The sequence below is a fragment of the Polyergus mexicanus genome, unplaced genomic scaffold (assembly GCF_030449975.1).
Source record: "Polyergus mexicanus isolate NDT 795.1 unplaced genomic scaffold, iyPolMexi1.0 SCAF_7, whole genome shotgun sequence".
NCBI lineage: Eukaryota > Metazoa > Arthropoda > Insecta > Hymenoptera > Formicidae > Polyergus > Polyergus mexicanus.
This window is the reverse complement of record NW_027223327.1, coordinates 7,822,499-7,845,843: the sequence shown is the minus strand read 5'-3', so window position 1 is coordinate 7,845,843 and position 23,345 is coordinate 7,822,499. Positions and strand designations below refer to the sequence as shown.

The window sequence follows — 23,345 nt, the reverse complement described above, 5'->3', positions numbered from 1 at the left end:
ATTTATTTAATATTCTGAAATCTCTAGTATTCAGTGCCAATAGCCATGATAAAAGTACTTACAAATTTGCGATTCCAATGTTTAACACATCTCGTACATGTTTAAATAAATATTTTGAAAATATTAATATCAGATTAGTTGAGATTACGCACGATTTAATTGATTGAAAAAATAATGAGCTTTGTTTAGAATAATTAATAAAGTAAAAATATCTTTTTTTTTTTTATGCGAGCATAAATTGGTAATAAATAAATGCGAGCATAAATGTGGTAATAAATTTAGAAACAGATTTTCATATAATTGAAATGTAGCCAATATATATCTCTTCCCACTAGTTATTAAAATAATATTTTCAGTTATATAGGATATAACTACATCGCCAATGTAAATATAACTTCTATCAGAATTTTCCTGCTGAATTAATTTAGAAAAATAAGTCAACTTGCATTAAATTTTCTTCAAACTATTGAATGAAGCTGGTATTTTGCTGGTACAATCTTTTGTAAAACCAGCGTATATAAACTCTGTATTTTAATGAAATAGAGAATGGTTGATCGTGGATAATGTATAGTGCGATGTCTTTTATTAAACTCGCTTCATGTAATTTTTAAGCAAATTATTTAAATATTAAAATATATATGAATATAAAATATATATCCACAAAAATAGACATAACATTTATTTAAATTTTAATAAAGGAGAATTTATATTGCGCAAATTTATTGTTAATATAATGTTCTCTGGCGGAGAAATTAAAATTAATTTTTATAAGATTTATTATTAATAATTTCTGTATTTTCATGAGTTGATTAATACTTTGATGTTTATATCCTTCAAAATTTTCTTCTTTCTGAAAGTCTTTTGTGGATTTTTTTCGAACTCTCTTGGTCATTTTTGATTGCTTAATGTTTGTATCGCGTTATTTTTTGCTCATCAAAAACACCTATTACCGAACATTCTGTATTTTTCATTGAATGAATACGTACCTGACGATTTATCACGATACAGTGGCAAACGAAATCCCGTCTCGATCTGTCTTTCTCTCTCTCTCTTTCTCGTTTCTGCGCACCTTGTGCAGGCGCAATTAAGTCGGCGCCCTCTCGATGAGTCGTTGATGGGATCGAATAACGAGTCTTAGATTGTATTAGTGTATCACAGGCCGCGGATCTGACGCGCGAACACCGCGATCAACCATTATTATCCCGATCGAATTCACTCGCGTCGCGTGCCGCGCTCCTCGCCATCGCGTCTCGCATCGCGGCGCGATTCATTCATTCATGCTTGTAGCAGCAGCCCGTTGACAGTTCCCCGTGAGAGCGCACGTGGGTGCTTATCCACCCCTCTATCCGCGTACCCTCGTTTATATATCATAATATCACAATGGACGATTTTTCTTGTTTCTGTTTGTTGATATCTCCTGACGATTTTTTTTTTTTTTTTACGATACGTGTGGTAATAATCTTAAGCTTAGAAATCACAGTCGCGAATTGATAACGGGTCCTCGCGCGTGCCTTCATGCGCGATGTTTCCTCGCGACGTCTTCGCCGTGTTCTCGTTGTACACCGAACGTACTTCCATCTTCGATGGTTTTCTCCTCGAAGAAAGAGAAGCCAGCCCGCGCTGTCTCTTCGTCCTCTTCTCTCGATCTCTCTATTACGCTCTTTATTACGACGACGTTTGCGGAGTCGATCAAAGTCTACGGCGTCGACTGCGACGACGACGATGTGAACGTGTCGAATCGCGCTGTTTATTCTCTTCTCCTGCTGCTATTACTGCGGACGGATTGCTGCGCCTTTCTCTTCTAACAAACCAGATCGTCGATTCCGACCTCCGACACGGCGACAACGTTATCGATCATCCTCGCTCGTGTGTTTCCCGATCCTCTCCTGCAGAAATTTTCCTTCCGATACGATGATTCTGCTCGATGTACACGCGGGGTTTCTCTCACTCCTCTTTCTAGCTCTCTCTCTATCTTCTTTCGTCCTCGACTTCTCGTTCGAGACAAAAGGAGGACTACCATTCGACGATGTCGGGCCGCCAAACGACGCGACTATTGAATCGCGGAAAATGTCGTACGACGGTAACCACCGATCCCCTTGCTACGTCGTTAGCAACTGTCCGTTTCCTTTCGTACTCGATCACTGCTGCTGCTGATTCCAGACGACAACGGCTCGTACTTCTGTCCGCGTTGTGGCGCGAGTCCGTGCGCGAGCTCTTCCGCGGCGATGTCGGCTTCCTGGGGGAGCGCGCGGCGCGCGATGCCATCGTCCTCCCTGCGTCCGTGCCGATCGCCGACTGTGTGCCGGCACACAAGACCGCCTCGTCTCTCAACGACGAGGACCGCTGGAGCGCACGCTCTCAGTTAGTCGCTTGGTGCCGCGACGAGGCGACGCGACCGGCGACTTTCACGCAGATCCTATCCCCGAATCCTATCAATCGACTGCCGTCCACCTCTTCCTCGCGCCTGTAATACCTTCTCGCTGAACTTTGAGGTTCTTCATAACTCTCTCGTTGCCGATGATGATACATCGATGGAGCATCGATAGATAGATAAATTAATCACCGCTCTGATAAATTAATAAGATAGCGTTCTGCGCGTATAATTATGTTATCCGAGAAAGGAAATAAAGGATGTTCGAAAGGAAGGGGATCTTCCTGGTGTTTCGCAACGAATTTCTCGCGCATTCGGTGACGTCGATATCGAGAATCTTCTCGAGTTCTTAAAATATAAACCACGAGTTTTTACGCGGTAACACGTTCATCTCCGATCACGATGTTACGCTTCCAATCGCGTTGCGTTGTTCTTCCGTTGCACTCTCACTCGATCGCGACAACTCATCTTCGTCGTGACGGATGCGACCGCGTCATCGCGCTTTATCCGACGTCGCACTCTCACCACGAGGTGAACATGAATCCATTCAGTGACTGTGATACTATCGCCGTCGTCATCGTCGTCGTCGTCGTCGTCGTCGTCGTCATCGTCGTCGTCGTCGTCGTCGTCGTCGTCGCGAGGACTCTCGTGTCGTCTTTGGTAGACAGGCGCCGTTGTCTGGGGATGTGTACGATTCGATTTGAACGAAGCCCGATGGACAGGAGAGGATGGACAGCGAGAGAATTTTATCGGGTGACAGCTGCGATTCTCAATGAGGGAGGATGTGGCCTATCGAGAGTGCGTCTCGCCGACAGCGATGATGACGACTCCGTGAATCGAGCGCGGGCGGAAACTGGCTGTGCACGACGTCGATCCCCAGCTGGCGAATACCATACTCTGAACGCCACATTCGGCACGGTCGGTCCTCTCCTCCACGTTCCTTCGCCTCTCGCGCAAGCTCTTTTCTCTCTCTCTCTCTCTCTCTCTCACTCACTCACTTACTCTATCCTTCTTCCTTGATTTTCGTCAAGCTTTCTGTCTCTTTTTCCTCCTCACCACCCACGTTTTTACCAGCCTTTCTTTTCTTTTCTTCTTTTTCCTCTATCTTATTCGATGCTCCTTCATAGATCTTTTTCCCTTCTTGCTTACTTATGGCACATTTTATTTTTCTCACATTTTACTATTTCTATCTTTATCTAGATCTCTTCTCACTTCCTTTTCTCCCTCCTCTCATTTCTTTTTCGCTTTCTTCCTCGCTCGCCTCGCCCAATCGCACCTTCTTTCTATCGTCCTCAATCGCGTGCCATTTCCTCGCACTCCTTGCAGAATCGGAATTTCTAGTTATTTTTTAATCTCATCGCGGGACGCCAAGCAACTCTCCTTTTTTTATTATTACTATCGTAAAATAATCGGTAACATAATTATTACTACTGTAAAATAATCGGTGACGTGCACACGAGCCCTTCGTTCGCCCTTATCGATTACGACGCATACTGCGCGGAGGTTTCGCGAAGGGTCTTATCCTTTTCAATTCCCATCAGATACGAAAAGAAGTTTCACCATTTCCTTTTGCCCGTTACTCGTTTTTCCATGTGTGAACACGATGGAATATACAGTGATAATCCGCGTAGGAAACGGGGAAACGCGCAGTGTTATATAACGCCTATCTGTCTGCTTGTCTGTCTATCTGTCTGTCTGTCTGTCTGTCTGTCTGTCTGTCAGTCTGTCCATCTGTCTAGATGTGCTTGCTTGCGTGTTTGTACGTGCGTTCGCAGCAGCCGTGTTACGTATACAAATGTAACCCCGACACGACGATGTTGGGCGGCTGATAGCCGGCCTCGCACTGCTCCTTCGGTATGACTACACGCCGTACAACGGCAGCGGCCTGGCCGTGCGTTCTCCACTCCTCTCGAATCACCCCCCCCCCCCGTCGCTTTGCTCCCGGTCCGGAGCAAAAAAAAAATCACCACCCTCTCATCGCGACGATCCAGGCGCCGCGTCACGACGCTATCTGCAAGCGATTTAACCCCGGCTCCCTGGTACTCCTCTATCAAGGAGGATTGTCCACGATCACGAATTTCTTCTTCCTTTGAATTTTTTAAATATTTTTATATTCTTCTCGATCGAAAAAATATATAATACGTCATAAATTTTTTATTTGCATAAAATATATGAAAAGTAGATTATTAGAGGCTTTTCATTTATAAGTAAATGTTATAAGCGCAATATATATACAATATATAACTTGTAGGAATAATGCAATGCTGATATGCTTGATTACATATGTGGATTTCTATTATGATGGAATTAAAGATAATCATATTTTTCATGAATGATAAATTTTGATTTTTTTTGGCAACGCACAATGCACAATGCGATTCTATGGATAGAAAGTAATACCATCTTCTATTTTAAATGTTATTTTCTTCCTTCTGCAGCTAACAAGTGTAAGAATATTGACATTATATACATCACAATCCACTTAACTTAATCGGTTTGGAAATATAATCTATTATTATTGTATACCTAATTTTATTTGAAATCGTTCTAATATAATCATTTCTGCTTCATTTATATTATACTTACTATTCTAATCGTATTTGATAGTATAATATATATTTGCGAAGAATGCTCGTATTAACATATCATGAATATATTATTCTAAATGATAAATTTTATATTAGATAATAAGAACATATTGCAAATATTTAACAATCTTGAAGTATCTCCAAAGTAATGTAACGTCAGAGCGCTAAAGGCAAACAATTTTAAATATCTTAATAATGATAATTATAATAATGAATACAAATAAATGTTTGAAATATCACATAAAACATGTCTATAATGGATTTTTCATTTATATAATTTATTAATTATATTTATTAATAATAATTTTATTTGTTTATTTATCATAGATATATTTGTACATGGCCTTATCTCTCTCAACTTGAAATTCTTTCAACACGTGAATAAATCATATTTCTAATATAAAAGACTGAAATATCAAACTGTCCATAATTATCTTCTAAGAAATCTTAATTTAATTTGAAACATGTTTATCGGATTCAAACAAGAATATTTAACATCTTATATTTGTTAATGAAAGAGAGAGACAGAGACAGACAGACAGACAGAGAGAGAGAGAGAGAGAAACGGAAATTATAAATTGTTTTTATAACGATACACTATATTTATTTTTTCGGGCCAATGTTTCGCATTCTATCAATTAATATTGGAGTAGATGTAAATTTTGTTTCATGTTCAACAATATTTTAGGATAAATTATGAAATTATAGTGTCGTTTATTATGATATTAAAATTCATCGAGTAGAAATGCCGAGAATGACGCTCTTATTTATTTGCGTTGACATCTAAATACTTCTTTACCTGGATCTATTGTCATCTCTAGCGTTGCTGATAAGTCTTGCATTAAGGATGATGATTGAACGCAATAATGTAAATTACTCACGTTATATTTTTGAAGAAATTCCAATACAATGCTATACTGTCGAGAGATTTATCGTGCGATGATTTTGAAAATGATCGTTACAATCGAAGAAGATAATACTCGACGCGACATCCCGTGAATCTTGCTTGTACTAATATGACGATTTCCCGCCATTTTGGACGAATGCGATATCGCGATTACTTACGGGAGATACATAAAGTGACTGTAAATTATAGCGATTATATTCCGTTCTAATTCTTTTGTGAAAAATATGATCTTAAGTATCTTTCACATATTAAAAATTGTATCAATATTTTCTATATAGACATGTAACATATTTGATTTCGCATATATTTTTATTATATATAATAAAATAAATTGTTTTTATAACAATAGACTTATTTTTTTTCGGCAATGTTTCATATTCTCTCAATTAATATTGGAGTAGATGTAAATTTCCCACGCTCAAATAATATTTTGGGATAAATATTGTGAGATTATAGTGTCGTTTATTATGTTATTAAAATTCATCGAGTAGAAATGCCGAGAATGACGCTCTTATTTATTTGCGTTGACATCTAAATACTTCTTTACCTGGATCTATTGTCATCTCTAGCGTTGCTGATAAGTCTTGCATTAAGGATGATGATTGAACGCAATAATGTAAATTACTCACGTTATATTTTTGAAGAAATTCCAATACAATGCGATACTGTCGAGAGATTTATCGTGCGATGATTTTGAAAATGATCGTTACAATCGAAGAAGATAATACTCGACGCGACATCCCGTGAATCTTGCTTGTACTAATATGACGATTTCCCGCCATTTTGGACGAATGCGATATCGCGATTACTTACGGGAGATACATAAAGTGACTGTAAATTATAGCGATTATATTCCGTTCTAATTCTTTTGTGGAAAATATGATCTCAAGTGTGTTTCACATATTAAAAATTGTATCATTATTTTCTATATAGATATGTAACATATTTGATTTCGCATATATTTTTATTATATATAATAAAATTAATTGTTTTTACAACAATAGACTTATTTTTTTTCGACAATGTTTCATATTCTCTCAATTAATATTGGAGTAGATGTAAATTTCCCACGCTCAAATACTATTTTGGGATAAATATTGTGAGATTATAGTGTCGTTTATTATGTTATTAAAATGCATCGAGTAGAAATGTCGAGAATGCCGCCGAGAATGAATCTTATTTATTCGCGATAACATCTAAACACAGCTTACCTGAAACTATTGTCATCTCTAGCGTTACCGATAAGTCTTGCACTAAGGATGTTACACGATTGAGCACAATTAATGTAATTACTCGCGTTATTTTTTGAAGAATATATGCGATATAATACGATACTGTCGAGAGGTTTACCGCGTAATGACTTTGAAAATGGTCGTTACAATCGAAGAAGATGATACTCTGCGCGACATCTCGTGAGTCTTAGTCGTACTAATAGAACGCATATATGACGCTTATGCCTGTGATTGATACATTCTTGTAGATGCACCACCTGTTGAACGTCGAAAGCACCGTCCTAGGTGTGTTCGAAAATTACTCTTACCCCAACAATTTCTAACTCTGACAATTCGACACTGTCATAAATGTTTTATATTATAGATAAAAATCCTCAACTCATGTGTAACATTAAATTAATCGATATAAAGTTTGAAATAGTTTGATTAGACGATGGTAACGATATGAGAATATATCTAAATGTGATGTGTTTTCAAGAAAATATGCCTCGTTTTAGGCGAAAAAACATACATGGCGTGTATGAGCTAAAATACGCTTTTATTGTCACAGCTGATTTGAGCTGATATGAATATTCGCGAAATTTTTTCCGCGTCTGTTACATATGAATACCAGGAGGGAGCACCGTCTCTTTTTCCCGCCGTGTTCGCGATCTCGATGGATCGACAGATCGTTCGGTGGTATCGATTAGCGTGCATCGGGTGCAGTCTGTCTGTCATGATATTTATGAGCTTCCGCGCGCGCTCCCATACTACATACTTTCTCGGAATCTCAGCTCCTCCCGAGTGATGTCGATGAGATTTCTGTGTCGCCGTCTTGTACATATAGCAACACGTACATATGTCAATTGCTCCGCTTGCCTCGATTTTATTGTCGTAACGTCGTACACCCGCAGCTCTCTCTCGTAGACTACTTCCCCGATTTTCTCTCCCTCTTCTCTCCCTCCCCTTTTCACGATTTACAACACCTCGGGCTCGGGCCATTTTTCTATCTTCTTGATCCCAAAACAAAGTACTTCTCGCGAGCTGCAATGACCGAGACAAATGGGGCCGCGAATCTGAATACGAAGAATGGAAATTTCATCTGCGGTGTGGTGGAAGGTATACAGACACATTGCAAAATGGTTTAAAAATACTCGTAATATTTTTGTGGAAATGCTTGATTGGGCACGATCGGGCTATGACGAGCAGAGAACTCTGCGCATCTTATAATATGACGTTTTCAATCCTTTGCTAAATACATATTTTCTTGTTTTCCAGGTTTTTATGGTCGACCATGGACTACTGAGCAACGAAAAGATCTCTTTCAAAAGTAAGTCTTAGGAATAAGTTTATGCTGAAAGAGAATTAATGGAAATGAGATATTCATCAAGAGAGCATAGTAATTGGAATATTTCTTTCACTGGCCTTAATTTTAATTATAAAAGTTTTTCAATCATTATTTAGATATATTTCATGGGATATGTCTTAAAATTTCACAAGTAGTTTTACAATAGAAAGCAGTTTCTGTGTTTTTCATATATTATTTAAAAAAAAATGAGAAGAAACACAATTGTTATTAATTATATAATGAAAATGTTAATATTTTTGTATTAATAGTCAAAGAAATGTGATATTATATTATCTTTTAATAAGAAATTCATTATTTATTTTTGCATAGATTGCAGATATGCACTATAGCTTTTCTGTTGCCTTCTAAGTGCATTAGTTTTATTTCATTTTTCTTATTTGAGCATTATATCAATATATTTCTTATATATTAGTAATATCATATATCGATATCAACTTAATTATATATATCATACTGGATTATATAGATTGAAAAAATGGGGAATGGATTCTTACTTGTATGCGCCGAAAGATGATTACAAACATCGTGCTTATTGGAGAGATTTGTACACAGTCGAGGAAGCAGAGCATTTGACTGGTCTGATCACAGCTGCTAGAGAATATGGAATAACTTTTTATTACGCATTATCCCCAGGATTAGATATCACATATTCCAGTTCAAAGGAAGTAACTGCCTTGAAAAGAAAACTGGAACAAGTTAGTCAGTTTGGTTGTACAGCATTTGCATTGTTATTTGACGATATAGAACCAGAAATGAGCGAAGCTGACAAAGAAGTGTTTCAGTCATTTGCACAAGCTCAAGTACGTATACAGTATTTAAGCAGTTTAATGTTAGTAAATAGCAAGTTTAATGTTAGTAAATTAATACTTTTATATGTTCCTTACATTTATATTTTTAATGTTTTATAACAATTTATATTGTTTTTTTTTTTTTTTTTTTATTGTTTATAGGTTTCTGTTACAAATGATATTTTTCAACATCTCGGCCAGCCTCGTTTCCTTTTGTGCCCTACGCAATATTGTGCGACCCGTGCAATGCCAAATGTTGCGTCTTCGGAATATCTCAACACTCTCGGAAGTAAATTAGCTCAGGAAATTGATATAATGTGGACTGGACCTAAAGTCATATCAAGACTTTTAACTGTGGAGTCCATCCAAGAAATCACAGAAGTACTCAGGAGGCCACCTGTTATATGGGATAATTTACATGCTAATGATTATGATCAGAAAAGAGTGTTTCTCGGACCATATTCTGGTCGTTCTCCTGATCTTATACCCAAACTTAGAGGAGTTTTAACTAATCCTAATTGCGAATATGGAGCGAACTTCATAGCAATTCATACATTGGCTCAGTGGAGCAGATGCAATGTGGATGGAAAGAGAGACCTAAGTTTAAGTATGTTTTTTTTTATATTATGTTTTATTTTGTAGAGCTTTTTTTCTCTGGACAATAAATTTTTAAACAAGAAGAATATCGGCCAAAGATTTATAGGACAAGAATCGAATATTTTGCTTTTTAGATAACTGATATAAACAATTGTCATGTTTTTTTATGTATTATGTCTAAAAATATATAAAAAAGGCAAACAATATAGAATTTAACAATCATGTATTAATAATAAATATATAGAAACTGATGAAAATTATATTGCAGATGATACTGTATCGGCGGATATTAAATTAGAAACCGAAACAGAGGATGGCGTTCTTGGTGAAGATGTTCCATCGACATTATCACCGAATATGTACCATCCTCGACACGCTCTGAAAAATGCAATAAGCGAATGGCTATTGGAATTCAACAAAAAGAAGGCGGCCTGGGGTGTAATAGCCAAACCGCAACCGTGTGTCGCGCCTACGATACCCATTCCAATAATACCCTCTGTCAACACATGTATGAGTCTCACATCGACGACAACAACCACAGTTCCTGCCACATCTACGGCTGGGGCGAATTCTAATCATCTTCAAGCGTTGGCGGAAGTTTGCTCAACTGTAACATGTAGCGATAGCTTTGCGCAACCTTCGTCTGGACCTGTGATGAATTCTCTAGTATCGGATATAAAGGTGGTCAGTGAACCCATTTTGACTACATTATCCATTATGAGCGGTGATCCACCGTTAACAGGGTTATCTTCTATAGAACCTATGGATTGTAATACAACTCCAAGTAATTCGCCGGCGCATATAACAAAAATTCAAACGGAAGATGATGCTATGGTAGATAATATTTCTGTAAGTTATTACAATTTTTGAAAATTTAATTATGCATGTACAATCGTGTAACCTTTATTTGTCAGACATGCAGTGAAGCTTCCGGAAGCATGCAAGTGGAAGTAGATGGTACCTCTCCTACAGTTAACGGTACACAAATGATCATAGAAAATGATAGCGAAAATCATGAAAATTCCGATAATGTAGATGTGATACCTCAAGAACTTGTGGATATTGACAAGCAACTTACGCCCGAGGATTTATCACTTTTATGCGATCTATTTTATTTACCATTTGAACATGGCGGTCAAGGAATTCAACTATTGCAAGAATTTAATTGGTTGAAAAGTAACGCATATCTTGTTATGAAAAAATCTAAAGACGAAGAACCAACGTCTGAATCAGATGTGAGTTACATTGCGAGCAAAGTCAATTACCTTTTTATTTATTATTCACATTATATAATTTTGATACTTTTTTTTTGCTTAATCTTTCAGATTGAAGAATGGCATCTTCGTGCAACTAGATTAAATGACATGTGTAATGCAGTAAATAGATTATTCCAAAGGCTCACATATTGTAATAATCGCGAGTTGCTATATGATCTGTATGCGTACGTATGGGATATGAGGGGAGTTGTGTCTCTCCTAAATAGTTATGTGAAATGGCTGGGTAAGTTGTTTTGTATATTGATTTATATATAAAATATCTGATATATTGACGATACTAAAAATTATATTGCATTAAATATTCTTCCTAAGTTTTTTTTTTTTTTTTTTTTTTTTTAAGGAAAAAGCAAATAAAATTACATTATATTGAAGATAATTATGGCATGAGACAATTTGCGAAAATTATTGATAATTATTATTATAACTTTTAGAAAATTTAAATACTTATGATTAAATTTAAATTTGCCTTATTAAAATAATTTTTTCAATTTTGCAACATTTTATATTAATTACTGTCTTATACACATGCGCAATATACATATTAAATCTTGTCAGATATCAGAATTCTATATGAATCAAAATAAGAATTGATAAACGCGTATATATAGTTTTGCTATTATTTTTATTCTCCATAAAGAAAGTCAATTTGAGATGCTAGTATGCTGGTACAAAAGTATGCACGTGCAAGTCTATGATATTATTAGTTTTACTAGTTTCAAATATATGTACTTGTTATATGCTCTCGTAACGATTTTATTATAAAATTGTTATTTATCTTGTAAAAATTAGTTTTTCCGATTTGAATTTTGACCGAAGTTTTATCCATTGTACTGCAGACAAGTGCTGTTGTTTCGACTTTTTTTAGAAATATTATGATTTATTATCTATACTTATATATTTCAGAACAAAAGTGTCTTGAGTATTGGTAAGTGAACGTTATCTTATTTTTTGTTATATAACTTTATCTTTTTACAAGGATAATATTTTTTAATGATTTGATCTTAAAGTTGAGATGGTTATAATAATATTCTGTATGACGCTTGTTTTGTTATCTAAAAGAATACAATTGATCGTTTAATATTATCGTTTTACATAAAATTTAAACTAAAATTTTGCAATGTTAAGCACAATATATAAAAATTATTTATTATAAGTTTAATATATTGAATATTAAATTAAGGATCATTTATATGATATCGGTATTATTATAATATTTATATTACAAAATTAATATAATAATTGAGTTATTTCCTTGTAAATTGATATATTGTGCTGCGAAACGTTGCTATACATAGATACTTTTTAATGTCCGTAAATTACTGATCGTTTGATACATGATGCTCTATATAATTTTCTGCTTTTTTTCTAATATATTTGAATCATATATATATATATACTACTAAAGAAAAAAGAAAATTTATATACTTTCAGTTTAAAAGGTAATATTGTTTTAGAGGCAATATCTAATATTTTTCAAACTCGTAACTCTTTCTAAAAAAAAAAAAAAAAAAAAAAAAAAAAAAAAAAAAGATGAAATAACAGAGTGAATTTTTTTTGCTTATTTATTGTATTTATAATACAATATTCTTTTGTAATTTGCATAGTAACTAGTAACACTACTATCAGTAATATTCGGAAATGCACATATTCCAATCTGCATATTCGTGAAACTCGTAATATGCATTTGTTTCTGCGCATTAGAGATAAATGCATTATATCTCGCGAAGGAAAAAATTTTGCTGTAAGTCAGAATTACACACTTAATATACATAATTTTATACTAATACACATTACATATTTTTTGAGAGAGAATGCGTGAATAGACAGGAATTTATTGAAATCTATTATGTTATAAATATGCACGCACAATGTTGCTACTTGTCTGAAAAATGTTGATGTTTGTTAGCCATTTTTCATTTCTAACACTTTTGTACCATTTTAAAAACGATTCTGACTAATGGCCACTGATTCATTTTGACAATTATCAAATAGGCAAGCCACAACATTTATTCTTCTGATTTAAAAATTTCTGATTTTGAAATTTACACTTTATACAATTAGTGAAACATGTTTTACATTTTGAAATGTTTTATATCTATGTTCCAAATTTCTTGATCTAAATTTAACTCACAAGTGATATATATGTCTAATTGAAAATATGAAATGAATTGATGTGGCTTTCCCACACATAGCGAAAAGATCAGTTGTAGCAATGGCGAATACGGTGATTTTTATGAGATGACATTCAAGCATATTCAAGCATAGCATCTTTAAGGAGCTGAACAAAAAAATGCTGAATTTAAAAAAGTATTTAAACCAGCTATTAACATATCAATCGACTTTCTTTGCAGATAACACAAAGCAGGAATATGTTTATGTATGCGTTCCTCTTCTTATATAATCATTTTCAATATTAAAATTATTGAAATTGGAAATTGATTTGCTTTAAATGTTTATTATTTTGTAATAAATATGATATTTCTTTATTTACCAAATTATTTATTACAAAATTGAGATGAATTAAAATCTAAATCTTAAAACAGTTTATTTTATAGTGAACATCCTCCTGCAGAATATAAATGATCAAGATCAGTACAGCTTAAATTTATTCACTAACTTGCATTTCTGTGTTTTTTTGTCTTGTTGATAGCGTTTGGCAGATTTCCATCGACGATGACAACGTTTACCCAGGGCAGCTATACATGTATGCGGTTCAGTCTTTGAGTAACATAGCAGAAAGCGCGCGAAATAATAAAGTTCCAAACATTGCAATGATATAGTTGTATTTTTAAAACTTTGTTTGGGATTTTATAAAAGATCACCTCGTTTAATAAGTTGAGCGAGAAATATGCGCGTAGAAGCGGCGTTATAATAGCTCGAAAAATCAATGTATATAAAGCACATTCATTTTCGTGTTAATAGACGATGGACGTACTTCTCATGATAATTTCATTAGTAATATTTTATTTTTTACACATTTATATATAATTCAAATCAATTTATATGAATATATAAAATTTTTTAATTTTAAAATATTAAATTTTCGAAATTTATATTTTTAAAACAGAATATATAGTTGAATTAATAATATTCGACATAATGGTTTTAATAATTTTGCGTCTTTGAATTAGGTCCATCAAAAAATTATGTAGAATTGGCACAGTTTAGTAAACAAAAACGTATAAGCTCTTGAACATGTCCCATCTATAAATCTTTGGTCATTTGTGATAAAAGATATTCTTCCAATTCTTTTAATATATCTTTTTAATATATGATAATGTTTATGGATTGCAAACAATAGTATTGCAGTAAAAGTATTTATTCTTTTTTTTTATCTTAAATGATCAACTATTACTTGTCTTTTGCCAACTGGCCTGCACTAATTTATTTTTTACTTAGTTTCAGAAGCTATGTTCTTTTCAGGCGTGATAAAAATTTTATTTCAGGCGCATATTGGCAAACTGGACTATTATTCCAATTTTCCTATATCCTAATCCAATGCTTCAAGAGTTTAGCATTGCGCGAGCTTTGGTGCAGCATGTGACATCTGTAATTCTTTTCCTCTATTTATCAATGTTAATTTTTTTTAATCAAACAATATATTTAGATAATTGTAACTAAAACTTCTTGAAACTTGACATTATACAATTTTTTCAACTTCATATTCTATTATATTATTCATACTATATGTTGGCGAATATTTCTATAAAATTTTTATTTTTCTCTATCCAATCTTTTCTTTCAAATCTATAAAACTTGTTGCACCTCAGTTGTCTGATTGGATGGATCATTCTTTCTCTCATGCTTTAATTGACATGAGAAACAGAAAGGCATTCCAAGATAAACGGGAGAAAGAAACACGAGACAACTCCAATCGAATTGTATCTTTGCATATTAAAGATTTAAGCAAAATTGATGCTCAAGCAGTGGAAGCCAATTGAAATTAAATTTTACGCATAACGCGCGAATATTTAACTCAAGTGTTTTGTGATTAATTAAAAATGATTTTATGTTTTGGGCTGTAGGGTTTTCAAATGGTTGGAAAGAAACATTTATGAGTGGAGACCAAGAGCCATGGGTTTTCCGCGGTGGACTTACAGCTGATTTACAAGTGCGTTTAATTCTCTTATTGTTCAGCTAATCATAAGAATGATGAGATACATTGAAGAATATATCACTTGTATGTTTAGAGATTAATTCCAGTGGATAGTGGCAACGACTTATTTGTCTATAAAGCACCAGAAGTGCCCAATAGTAAAATATATACAATTCGGCCATATTTACCTAGTGACGAAGAAGCAGTCTATGCAGTTTGCAATCAAATTAATAATTGTACAACTTCATCAGCTGTTGCAGATAGGTATAACATCAACACATGATATATTAATGCAGAAGAGAATACATATTAATTTCTCTTTTCCAAGAATTTTCCGCTTCTTCAGCCAAAGTTTATCGAAATTCTATTTCATATAATCTATTTTTCGCCTAAAAAAGAAAATTATTTTAATAGATATTCTTTTTATAATCTAGATTTGTTGGAGGATATCTAACCTTGAGTTCAGAATTATGTATGGTTGTTGAGGATGAAAACGGTATAGTGGGTTATGCAATGGCTGCGCTAAATGTAAAATCACACAACCAGAAAATGGCTGTTTCTTGGATCCCTGAATTGCGAATGAAATATCCTTTAGATAATAGCATTAACGAATTACCACAAAATGTTCAGGTATCAATGATTTTTTATATACATTTGTATTTTTGTTCTTCGTAGGATTTTTGTACTGACGATTTCTAAATTAAAATTTGTGCAGGATGCCATACAATATTTCCATTCATTTATTCCGGATGTGACAGAACAATTATGCAGGCAACATCCATCGAGACTTATATGTGCTGTATTATCAAGTGTAACAGATCAATCTATTTGTAAACGTTTAATAACTTGTATTCTTGCGGCTTTAAGAGCGAATGGTACGAGTTCATTACTGAAACATAATAAAATTTATAATAGAAAATTCGATCTTTAGTAAAAATCGAAATTTCATATTTTTTTCATTATATGATTAGATGTTTTTGAGTGTTATATTTTGATATTTTTGAATACTATATATGATTATATGGGATATGTTTCAGGTTCTTTCGGAGTACATACGACACTATCGTCAACGGATAAAGAATCCCATGAGCTTTATGGTAAGCTGGGTTTTGTTGATTTGAATCCGGCACATGAGGAATATCCTGGAATTAAGACTATGTGTAGAAGTTTCTAACAAAGAATCAGTGCTCCGGTGATCTTCATCAACAAGGTATATTTACTTGGACCATCTTCTAAAAAAACGATGTTTTCTTAGGGAAATAATTAATAGTCTAAGAGACTATTAATAAAATTGAGCGCCTTTATTTAAATTGTAAGCACGCTAACGCGATAGGTTAAAAAAATAAGTGTACTTCTTTCAGAGGTATGTTGTGCAACCGCATATCAGTAATATTCTGATATGTAATTTTTCTTATAGTATCAAACTCTTCAGAAACCTTTGTTTGATACAAGTATACATATATGTACATATGGTATAATTGATGCTAATTAATATCATATTTTAATATCAATGATATTTCATTAACTATAACAATATGTCAAAAAACACATTAGGAAGAATTAATAAGAGTACATAGTGCAATAACTAGATTTGTTTTTAACATAATATGTGAATTCGATTCTTTACTTTATCAATAGTCATATCTATATATTACAAGATTATGACAATTCATCTTATTGGTTTTAATAATATGTATATGTATAAAATTTTTGAATAGAGAAAAAAAGAAACGAAGAAGGAGAGTGTATGTGTGTGTATATGTTATGCGAAATGCCAGTATGTGTGTTCATTAATAAGTTGTCTGAATTTTCTAATTAATTGAAAATTATTTTCTTATCAAAATCATGTATAAAAATAATCGAATATAATTTTAAAACACATCTTCTTTCAAATGTTTATAATATATATTATATACCAGATATTACACACATAAAAAATATATTGCTTTCGATTTTAAATATATAATTCTAATCTAATGCATATAATCCAAAAATATTTTTTGTAGTGTTTATTGCTCAGCCATAAACATAATATACATTGGCATTTTTAGTGAGAAAGCTTTTTAGGTTTTATATATAATTTTTCATTTTATAGTTTTTATTATGGATATTTCGATCGGCTCTACAATTGCGTGTGCAATACATATGTATATATGCCACTACAAAATGTGTGATGAGATATATAAGACACTTACATAAAAGGTATCATTCCTTTATCATAATCAATTATTATTGGACATATGAGCAAAATATTGTAGATGTTATCTTCTATACTAAAGTCATATATTCGGCATTATAAATATCCAGGCATTATATATGTATATTGTTTTAACTTATTTTAATCGCTTTGTGAAAGCACATTATTAATTAAATATATTAATCATAAGAAGAAAGATTTTTTTATATCACAAGTAACACCACAAGCAAATGCAAGATAGTAATATTATATTGAAAACAATAACGCACGTTATATAAATATATATATATAATTCATTTTTTATCATGTCTTTATTAAGATATTAATAAGTTGATTTTTTTTTATATCTCTCTGTGCAAGCTAAATTAGAGTGTACGAAATGTACAGAATTAAAAAAAAACTAATCACAACAGATATAGATTATTTGCCTCCATTGATGGTACTGATTATAGTAATAATTTACTGTGTTATTTTTCAAGAGAATTCTATATAATACATACCTCCAAACTTTGTTACGAAGCTTGATTAAGTGCCATGTACAAAAAGAAAAAAGAACATTTGTGATTATCGCACATATATCTGCATATATATGGTGAAAGAGATTATGGCTTTAGGATTTTTATACTGATAACAATAATAGAGCAAAAAGAATCGAATGCACTAGCGAGGAGATTGGAAAGAACGCGTGCGAATTCTCTCATAAATCATTTTAATAATTTTTGTGAGTACTTTCCAAATACACACACATGGAATATTCACTTTTATTCACATCTTTTTACCATATGAACATTGATAGTAGATATGATATGTTTGTAGAATATAATGCAAAATTTCAGTTTTCTTATATATAAGAAGTTCGTTTCATACAGTATAACAAAAATATGTCTGTCCAATTGCCTCGACAAGTGCTACCGAAACTGAGCATGAAATTGATATTGTAATATACGTGTGTGATTAATACTGTTTTATTTAAATAAATACCTCAAGACTGATACTGAGCTTGGAATTTTCTATAAATAGTAATAGATACAAAAGTATAAAATCTCCGAATAAAAATCAGAAAAAAACATTGAGATTAACTGTTTGGAGAATTCATTGGAGCTGTTACAATTTCGTTGAATCTTCTTAGATTTTGAACTTCCTTTTGAAATTGTGAGAGCTATGAAATAAATCAAATTAGTAATTATTTTCTTAATAAATTTTAACTACAAAACACGTGCGATATAATAACACATGTACCTTTTTAATCTCGGTTTGCAGATATTTTTGTTTAGATTTAGGTGTCAATATTTCTGAAGATTTCGTAATTTCAAACTCTTGTAAAGATCCTAGTAATTCTTGAATCTTATTATTTATATTTCTAAAATATAATATTTAAAGTTATACTGAAGAATGACTGAAAATGTATAATATTTATTCGACTTACACTGGTGCAGCATATCTTAATTTTCCATGTGTCTGATTATTCGCATTTTCTTTCTAGATCGGATAATAGAAAATTTGTTCTTATTAAATTTTTAATTTATTATTTTTTTCTCAGATAAAATATATATATAAAATTATTATACCGCTTTTTGTGGTTGTTTTTGTATCGCAGGATAATCTTTGATGTCGATTGCGAAAGGAATATCGTCTAATACATAAATATATATATATATATATATTATGAGTTATAATACGATTGTGCAAATATTTTCGTTTTTCTGTATTCGTGTTCGGAGGAGTAAAGAATGAAAATTATAGATTCTGCTTTCTCTTTCTATCATATAAGAAAAGTATTGTTGTATACCTTCATTTCTTCTCCATACTTTCTCCATACTTTTACTAAAACTTCGTTTATCACGTCTCCATTCTTTTATAGCGTCCGAATCTCTATATATAATACAATTTATCTATATGTGTACTATTTGCAATTATTGAGAGCAAGTTAGATCGATATCTTACTTAATTTTTTGAATTGTTGCCGATTGTGTACTGAATAAATCTCTCGCTTTAGACATCCATTGCAGTTGTTGTTCCATAGCAATATTGGTCCCTTTATTCTCGCATCTAAATGCAGAAAATGCCCATTGGATATTTTTTACATGTAATAATAAAACAGTAATTGCGTAGAATAATTCTTTATATATTTTTTACGAAAAATTTCGAAGAGATTTGCCGTGTATAGATGAATTTTTGCAACATTTTATCTTTAAATTTTGTTAACTCCTGCTATTATATTATAATATATTAATATTTAATTATCTAAATATATTAATGTTTTATTATTATTAGTGAAAATATAATTAATGTAGATATTGATATATAGATATAGATATTGATTAAAAGTTATAGAGATATCTTATCGGTTTTGATATCAAAATAATTCTCCAAACACGATAATATGCAGCGCGAATCTTTCAGTTGCATCGGGCGCAGTTGCATTCTTTGCATATCTTTCGTGACAATATCGAAAATTAATTCCACGTGTTCGGTGTTTCTGCATTTCTTTTTCTCCTCGTTGAATACTTCGGGATTATGCGATTTTGCAAGCGTAATGTGTTTAGTTTCATTACTGATCGTTTTAATTCTACATTCCTTTCCAGAATAATGTTCATATGTTATCAACCCCGTAACATTTTGTCTAACGTAACATGATCTAGGTGATGGTCCGATTAGATGCAAGATTTTCGCATCCGCTTCGGCGATCTCTCTTCTGATGCAAGTTTTGCTGACATCGTGACACGAAGTTATCATTTTTAAAAATACGTGTTGGTTGCATTTTTTATCTTGATAATTATCACTTTTATTTTCCTTCATATTATTCTCATTCTTGTATCGGATGTCAGCAAGATTTCGTGCACATGACGTGCAAAGAGAACTCGTTGCATCATCGATACATGTATCCTTTATTGGATCCTCCAGGAAAGTATTAATTTGCGAATTGATGTACCTGTTACTGGGTTTGTAAGCTCTACTCCTTTTCCTAACCGAAATGCCCTTGAACGAACCGATATCATTGATGCTTTTCGATGCTCGCTGCGAAATTTTTGATAATTTTCGTCGCTTTTCGTGAGGAGATTGATAACACAAAATTGTTGATAATTTTGGTTCAATTTTTTCTAAAAGCAATTTGTTTTAATTGTAATTTATATATTGGCGATTATATTGATTTAGCAGTTTATTTCATTCAAATAATCGTTAATAAATCGTTAATTAATCGTTAATTAATTTAAATTGATATATATGTTTAATAATATATGTTTATATTATGATGGAAAATTAGAATAAATTTGATATTCTTACGCTCTACAGATATTGCAGGATCATCCGGATGTAATTTATTCCATTCAGTTCGGAGATAGTTGAGAATACCCGAACATCCAAGAGCTATAACATCCTTTGGAGGTGTAATAATAGGATTATGTGCTATATTGAGTATTTTAAGTTTTGGCACCAGGCCTACGAAATAATATCTTAATTATTATTTTAAAAGTAAATAAAACGGATGTCAAAGAAGATAGAAACACGATTGATAAAATAATTGTTACTTATTGATAAGAAAATAATTATTATACATATATCCATTTACTTACACAGTTCTAATGGCAATTTCTCGAACTTATTTCCTTGTAGTAGGATGCTTTCCAGCGAAGAATGCGATCGAATATTCGTAGGTAAATTTGTCAATTGATTATTTCTAACGTCTAGCCATTGCAAATGTGGCAAAGAAACGAAAAGCTCTTTAGGAAGTTCGGAGAGATTATTATTTTCTAAATATAGCATCTGAAAATGAATAGAATAGAATGTCTTAATCGATGTAATCAGAGTCACTTTTTAAACACCCAGAATAAACTTTTACGTACATTTCTAATTCTAAAAATTAGTATAAATCGTATTGTATTCGTACTTGTATTGTAGAATATTTTTCGATCACTTCAATGGGAAATGATGTAAGACCAGCACTCGTTAAATCTACAAAGTTCTCGTTATATATTTGAGATTTATTTGGCGGTGGCGTCGAGGGTGAGATATATATATTTGGAGACTTCTTCGTTTTTTTCTCCCCTGCTATCGAGGAAACGTCTGAAGCGCTATCCGGCAATGCATCTTCGTTAAGTAAGAGATATGAATCGTTCCCTTCGTTGTCTTCCGGATCTTTTTACGTATCATAGTAAAAAGATGATATTAAAATATATTCGATAAGAGAGAAATTTGTAACGTAATTTTTCGCGTACCTAAAGTGATGGTTTTGGCGTTGTGTAAGACAAGATCTTGTGTCTCTTTGCCAGAAGAAGCGCTTGTATTCTCATATAAATTGCTCGCTGTATTTTCTTCGAAAATAATATCGAATCCAGATGACGTTTTTTCATTGTCTTCTAATGCTTCCCATTCTAATGCTCGAGATGATCTCGTCTGAATGTCAGTTTCGGAATTTTTTTCCTCATTCTCAACGTCGTTTTCCTACAAACATATAATATAAAGATATTGTTAGTTTACTTCATTAATCGATTTATATTCAAAAGGCAAATTGTATTAAATTTCACACCTGTTCTTCCGTTTCCCTGGACGTGTCATTGTCGTTCGCCGTATCCACTGTCGATTGTTCGCCAATCAATTTGTCTACGTTCTCCACATTACTCATACATTCATGAATTGATATAAATTTTTCAGTTTCCGATTTCTTGGACAATCCATAATACTGTGCAAGAAGATTTTCCGCAATATCGGACATGTTAAAATTAAAGCCAGGTTTACGTGAATGTATTCGAAAAATATATAGTAAAATACTCAACCTGTTGTTTATTTGTTACCTAGGCGATTTTCCAGCATTTGAAAGATCCATCTTTCACAAATTTTCTTTTCTTTTAGTTATTCTTAGTTTTCAGCTTTATATAATACGGAAATGAATTCTTTGTTTATACTTATATAAGCCTATTTTTTTTTAAGACATAATAGAAAATTTTGAAATGCTGGCTATAAATAAATTTATCATCCTATTATTCTTTTCTCTCTATTATATTCTTTTATGATAAAATGCGAATATTGAATTCATATATCTGATGAAATTGCAAATATAAAATTCAGATATATATATATATATATATATATATATATATATATATATATATATATATATATATATATAATAAAATTGAAAGAAAACAGCATATAGAATTTCAAAAAAAACTATTCTAAGTAAAATTCTATTGAAGTAATCCTGTTGGAGATAACATATAATACATTTTCGGGTCGGTACGTACATGACATTCATGAATAATGACAATTAAACAGCTGTCTCAAGCTGTTTGTTGAAAATTCATAAATATCATAATCATAATGCATGAATATCTAGATGCGAAGCGTTTGAATCAAAAGAAATACTTCTTATCCTCTGAGTAACATCTCCTTTAGAGTTGTAGAAATTTTCGTTAGAAGCGCCACTTTACTTGTACCACTCTAAACTCCATATTATTCATTCCAATCTTATTCGGAAATTTGTTTTGTGTTTTTAGAGAATACGTTTCTCTAAACTACATCATTTATATTTTCGAAAGCAAACAATCTCGAAATGTCGGATTCAGAAGGTAATAATTAACAACAAAAGTGATAATAGCACGATAGTATCAGTTTTTGATGTGAAAATTGTATAATAAAACTTGGCAGGTGCAAGCGATGCTGGAAGTCGTTCGCGAAGTTCGGGATCCAGGAGTCCGTCCAGGTCTCGTTCACGTTCTCGATCACCATCTGGGTAAGTCAAAATTGCAATTCTCGAATTATTTGCATACATATGTAATATATATTTTATATATGCATAGAATTCTTAATATCTCTTAAATATATTCGTATTAGCTTATCTTATTCTAAGTGTATGCTATATATTATATATAGCACATACACATATACATACATACATACATCATATATATATATATATATATATATATATATATATATATATATA

The 23,345-nt window shown here is 32.4% G+C and overlaps 3 protein-coding genes across 8 annotated transcripts in view; 2 read left to right on the top strand and 1 right to left on the bottom strand.

The window, feature by feature from the left end:
- Nucleotides 1–7,762: 7,762 nt before the first annotated feature.
- On the top strand, nucleotides 7,763–20,876 carry Oga (O-GlcNAcase). Of its 5 annotated transcripts, none has more exons than XM_070298386.1 (14): nucleotides 7,763–8,196; nucleotides 8,356–8,407; nucleotides 8,913–9,246; nucleotides 9,397–9,841; nucleotides 10,100–10,680; nucleotides 10,746–11,066; nucleotides 11,157–11,331; nucleotides 13,759–13,812; nucleotides 15,134–15,219; nucleotides 15,299–15,468; nucleotides 15,639–15,834; nucleotides 15,920–16,079; nucleotides 16,242–16,414; nucleotides 20,696–20,876. In XM_070298386.1, exons 1-13 carry the CDS (start codon nucleotides 8,127–8,129, stop codon nucleotides 16,376–16,378), a joined length of 2,781 nt encoding a protein of 926 aa, XP_070154487.1. In that variant the 5' UTR covers nucleotides 7,763–8,126; the 3' UTR covers nucleotides 16,379–16,414; nucleotides 20,696–20,876. The 5 variants fall into 5 exon arrangements, with proteins under 5 accessions (XP_070154487.1, XP_070154486.1, XP_070154485.1 ...); XM_070298385.1 differs by lacking the exon at nucleotides 20,696–20,876 and adding an exon at nucleotides 17,300–18,393; XM_070298384.1 differs by lacking the exon at nucleotides 20,696–20,876 and adding an exon at nucleotides 16,566–17,291.
- Nucleotides 18,794–22,122, bottom strand: LOC138934529 (leucine-rich repeat-containing protein 27). Of its 2 annotated transcripts, XM_070298389.1 has the most exons (10): nucleotides 21,930–22,122; nucleotides 21,619–21,844; nucleotides 21,291–21,538; nucleotides 20,977–21,166; nucleotides 20,687–20,842; nucleotides 20,334–20,502; nucleotides 19,346–19,450; nucleotides 19,191–19,273; nucleotides 18,970–19,034; nucleotides 18,794–18,880 (listed from the first exon to the last, which is right to left on the bottom strand). In XM_070298389.1, exons 1-10 carry the CDS (start codon nucleotides 22,113–22,115, stop codon nucleotides 18,824–18,826), a joined length of 1,485 nt encoding a protein of 494 aa, XP_070154490.1. In that variant the 5' UTR covers nucleotides 22,116–22,122; the 3' UTR covers nucleotides 18,794–18,823. The 2 variants fall into 2 exon arrangements, with proteins under 2 accessions (XP_070154490.1, XP_070154491.1); XM_070298390.1 differs by lacking the exon at nucleotides 18,794–18,880 and having other exon boundaries at nucleotides 18,964–19,034.
- Nucleotides 22,123–22,879: 757 nt separating this feature from the next.
- Nucleotides 22,880–23,345, top strand: part of Spt5 (Transcription elongation factor subunit Spt5) — a 4,549-nt gene continuing 4,083 nt past the window's right edge. Inside the window, exons 1-3 of the mRNA XM_070299593.1 lie at nucleotides 22,880–22,968; nucleotides 23,048–23,132; nucleotides 23,250–23,271. Coding sequence (XP_070155694.1) covers nucleotides 22,953–22,968; nucleotides 23,048–23,132; nucleotides 23,250–23,271 — 123 coding nt within the window. The 5' untranslated portion in view covers nucleotides 22,880–22,952. The remainder of the gene's footprint in view (nucleotides 22,969–23,047; nucleotides 23,133–23,249; nucleotides 23,272–23,345) is intronic.

Coding starts and splice junctions, on each gene's coding strand:
- LOC138934529 (XM_070298389.1), bottom strand. CDS start 22,115: ATGTCCGATATTGCGGAAAATCTTCTTGCACAGTATTATGGATTGTCC. Junction 21,539..21,618: donor CGCCAAAACCATCACTTTAG/GTACGCGAAAAA, acceptor ATACGTAAAAAG/ATCCGGAAGACAACGAAGGG. Junction 19,274..19,345: donor GCAACAATTCAAAAAATTAA/GTAAGATATCGA, acceptor TATTATATATAG/AGATTCGGACGCTATAAAAG.
- Oga (XM_070298386.1), top strand. CDS start 8,127: ATGACCGAGACAAATGGGGCCGCGAATCTGAATACGAAGAATGGAAAT. Junction 11,332..13,758: donor TAGTTATGTGAAATGGCTGG/GTAAGTTGTTTT, acceptor TCTTGTTGATAG/CGTTTGGCAGATTTCCATCG. Junction 15,835..15,919: donor AATTACCACAAAATGTTCAG/GTATCAATGATT, acceptor AAATTTGTGCAG/GATGCCATACAATATTTCCA.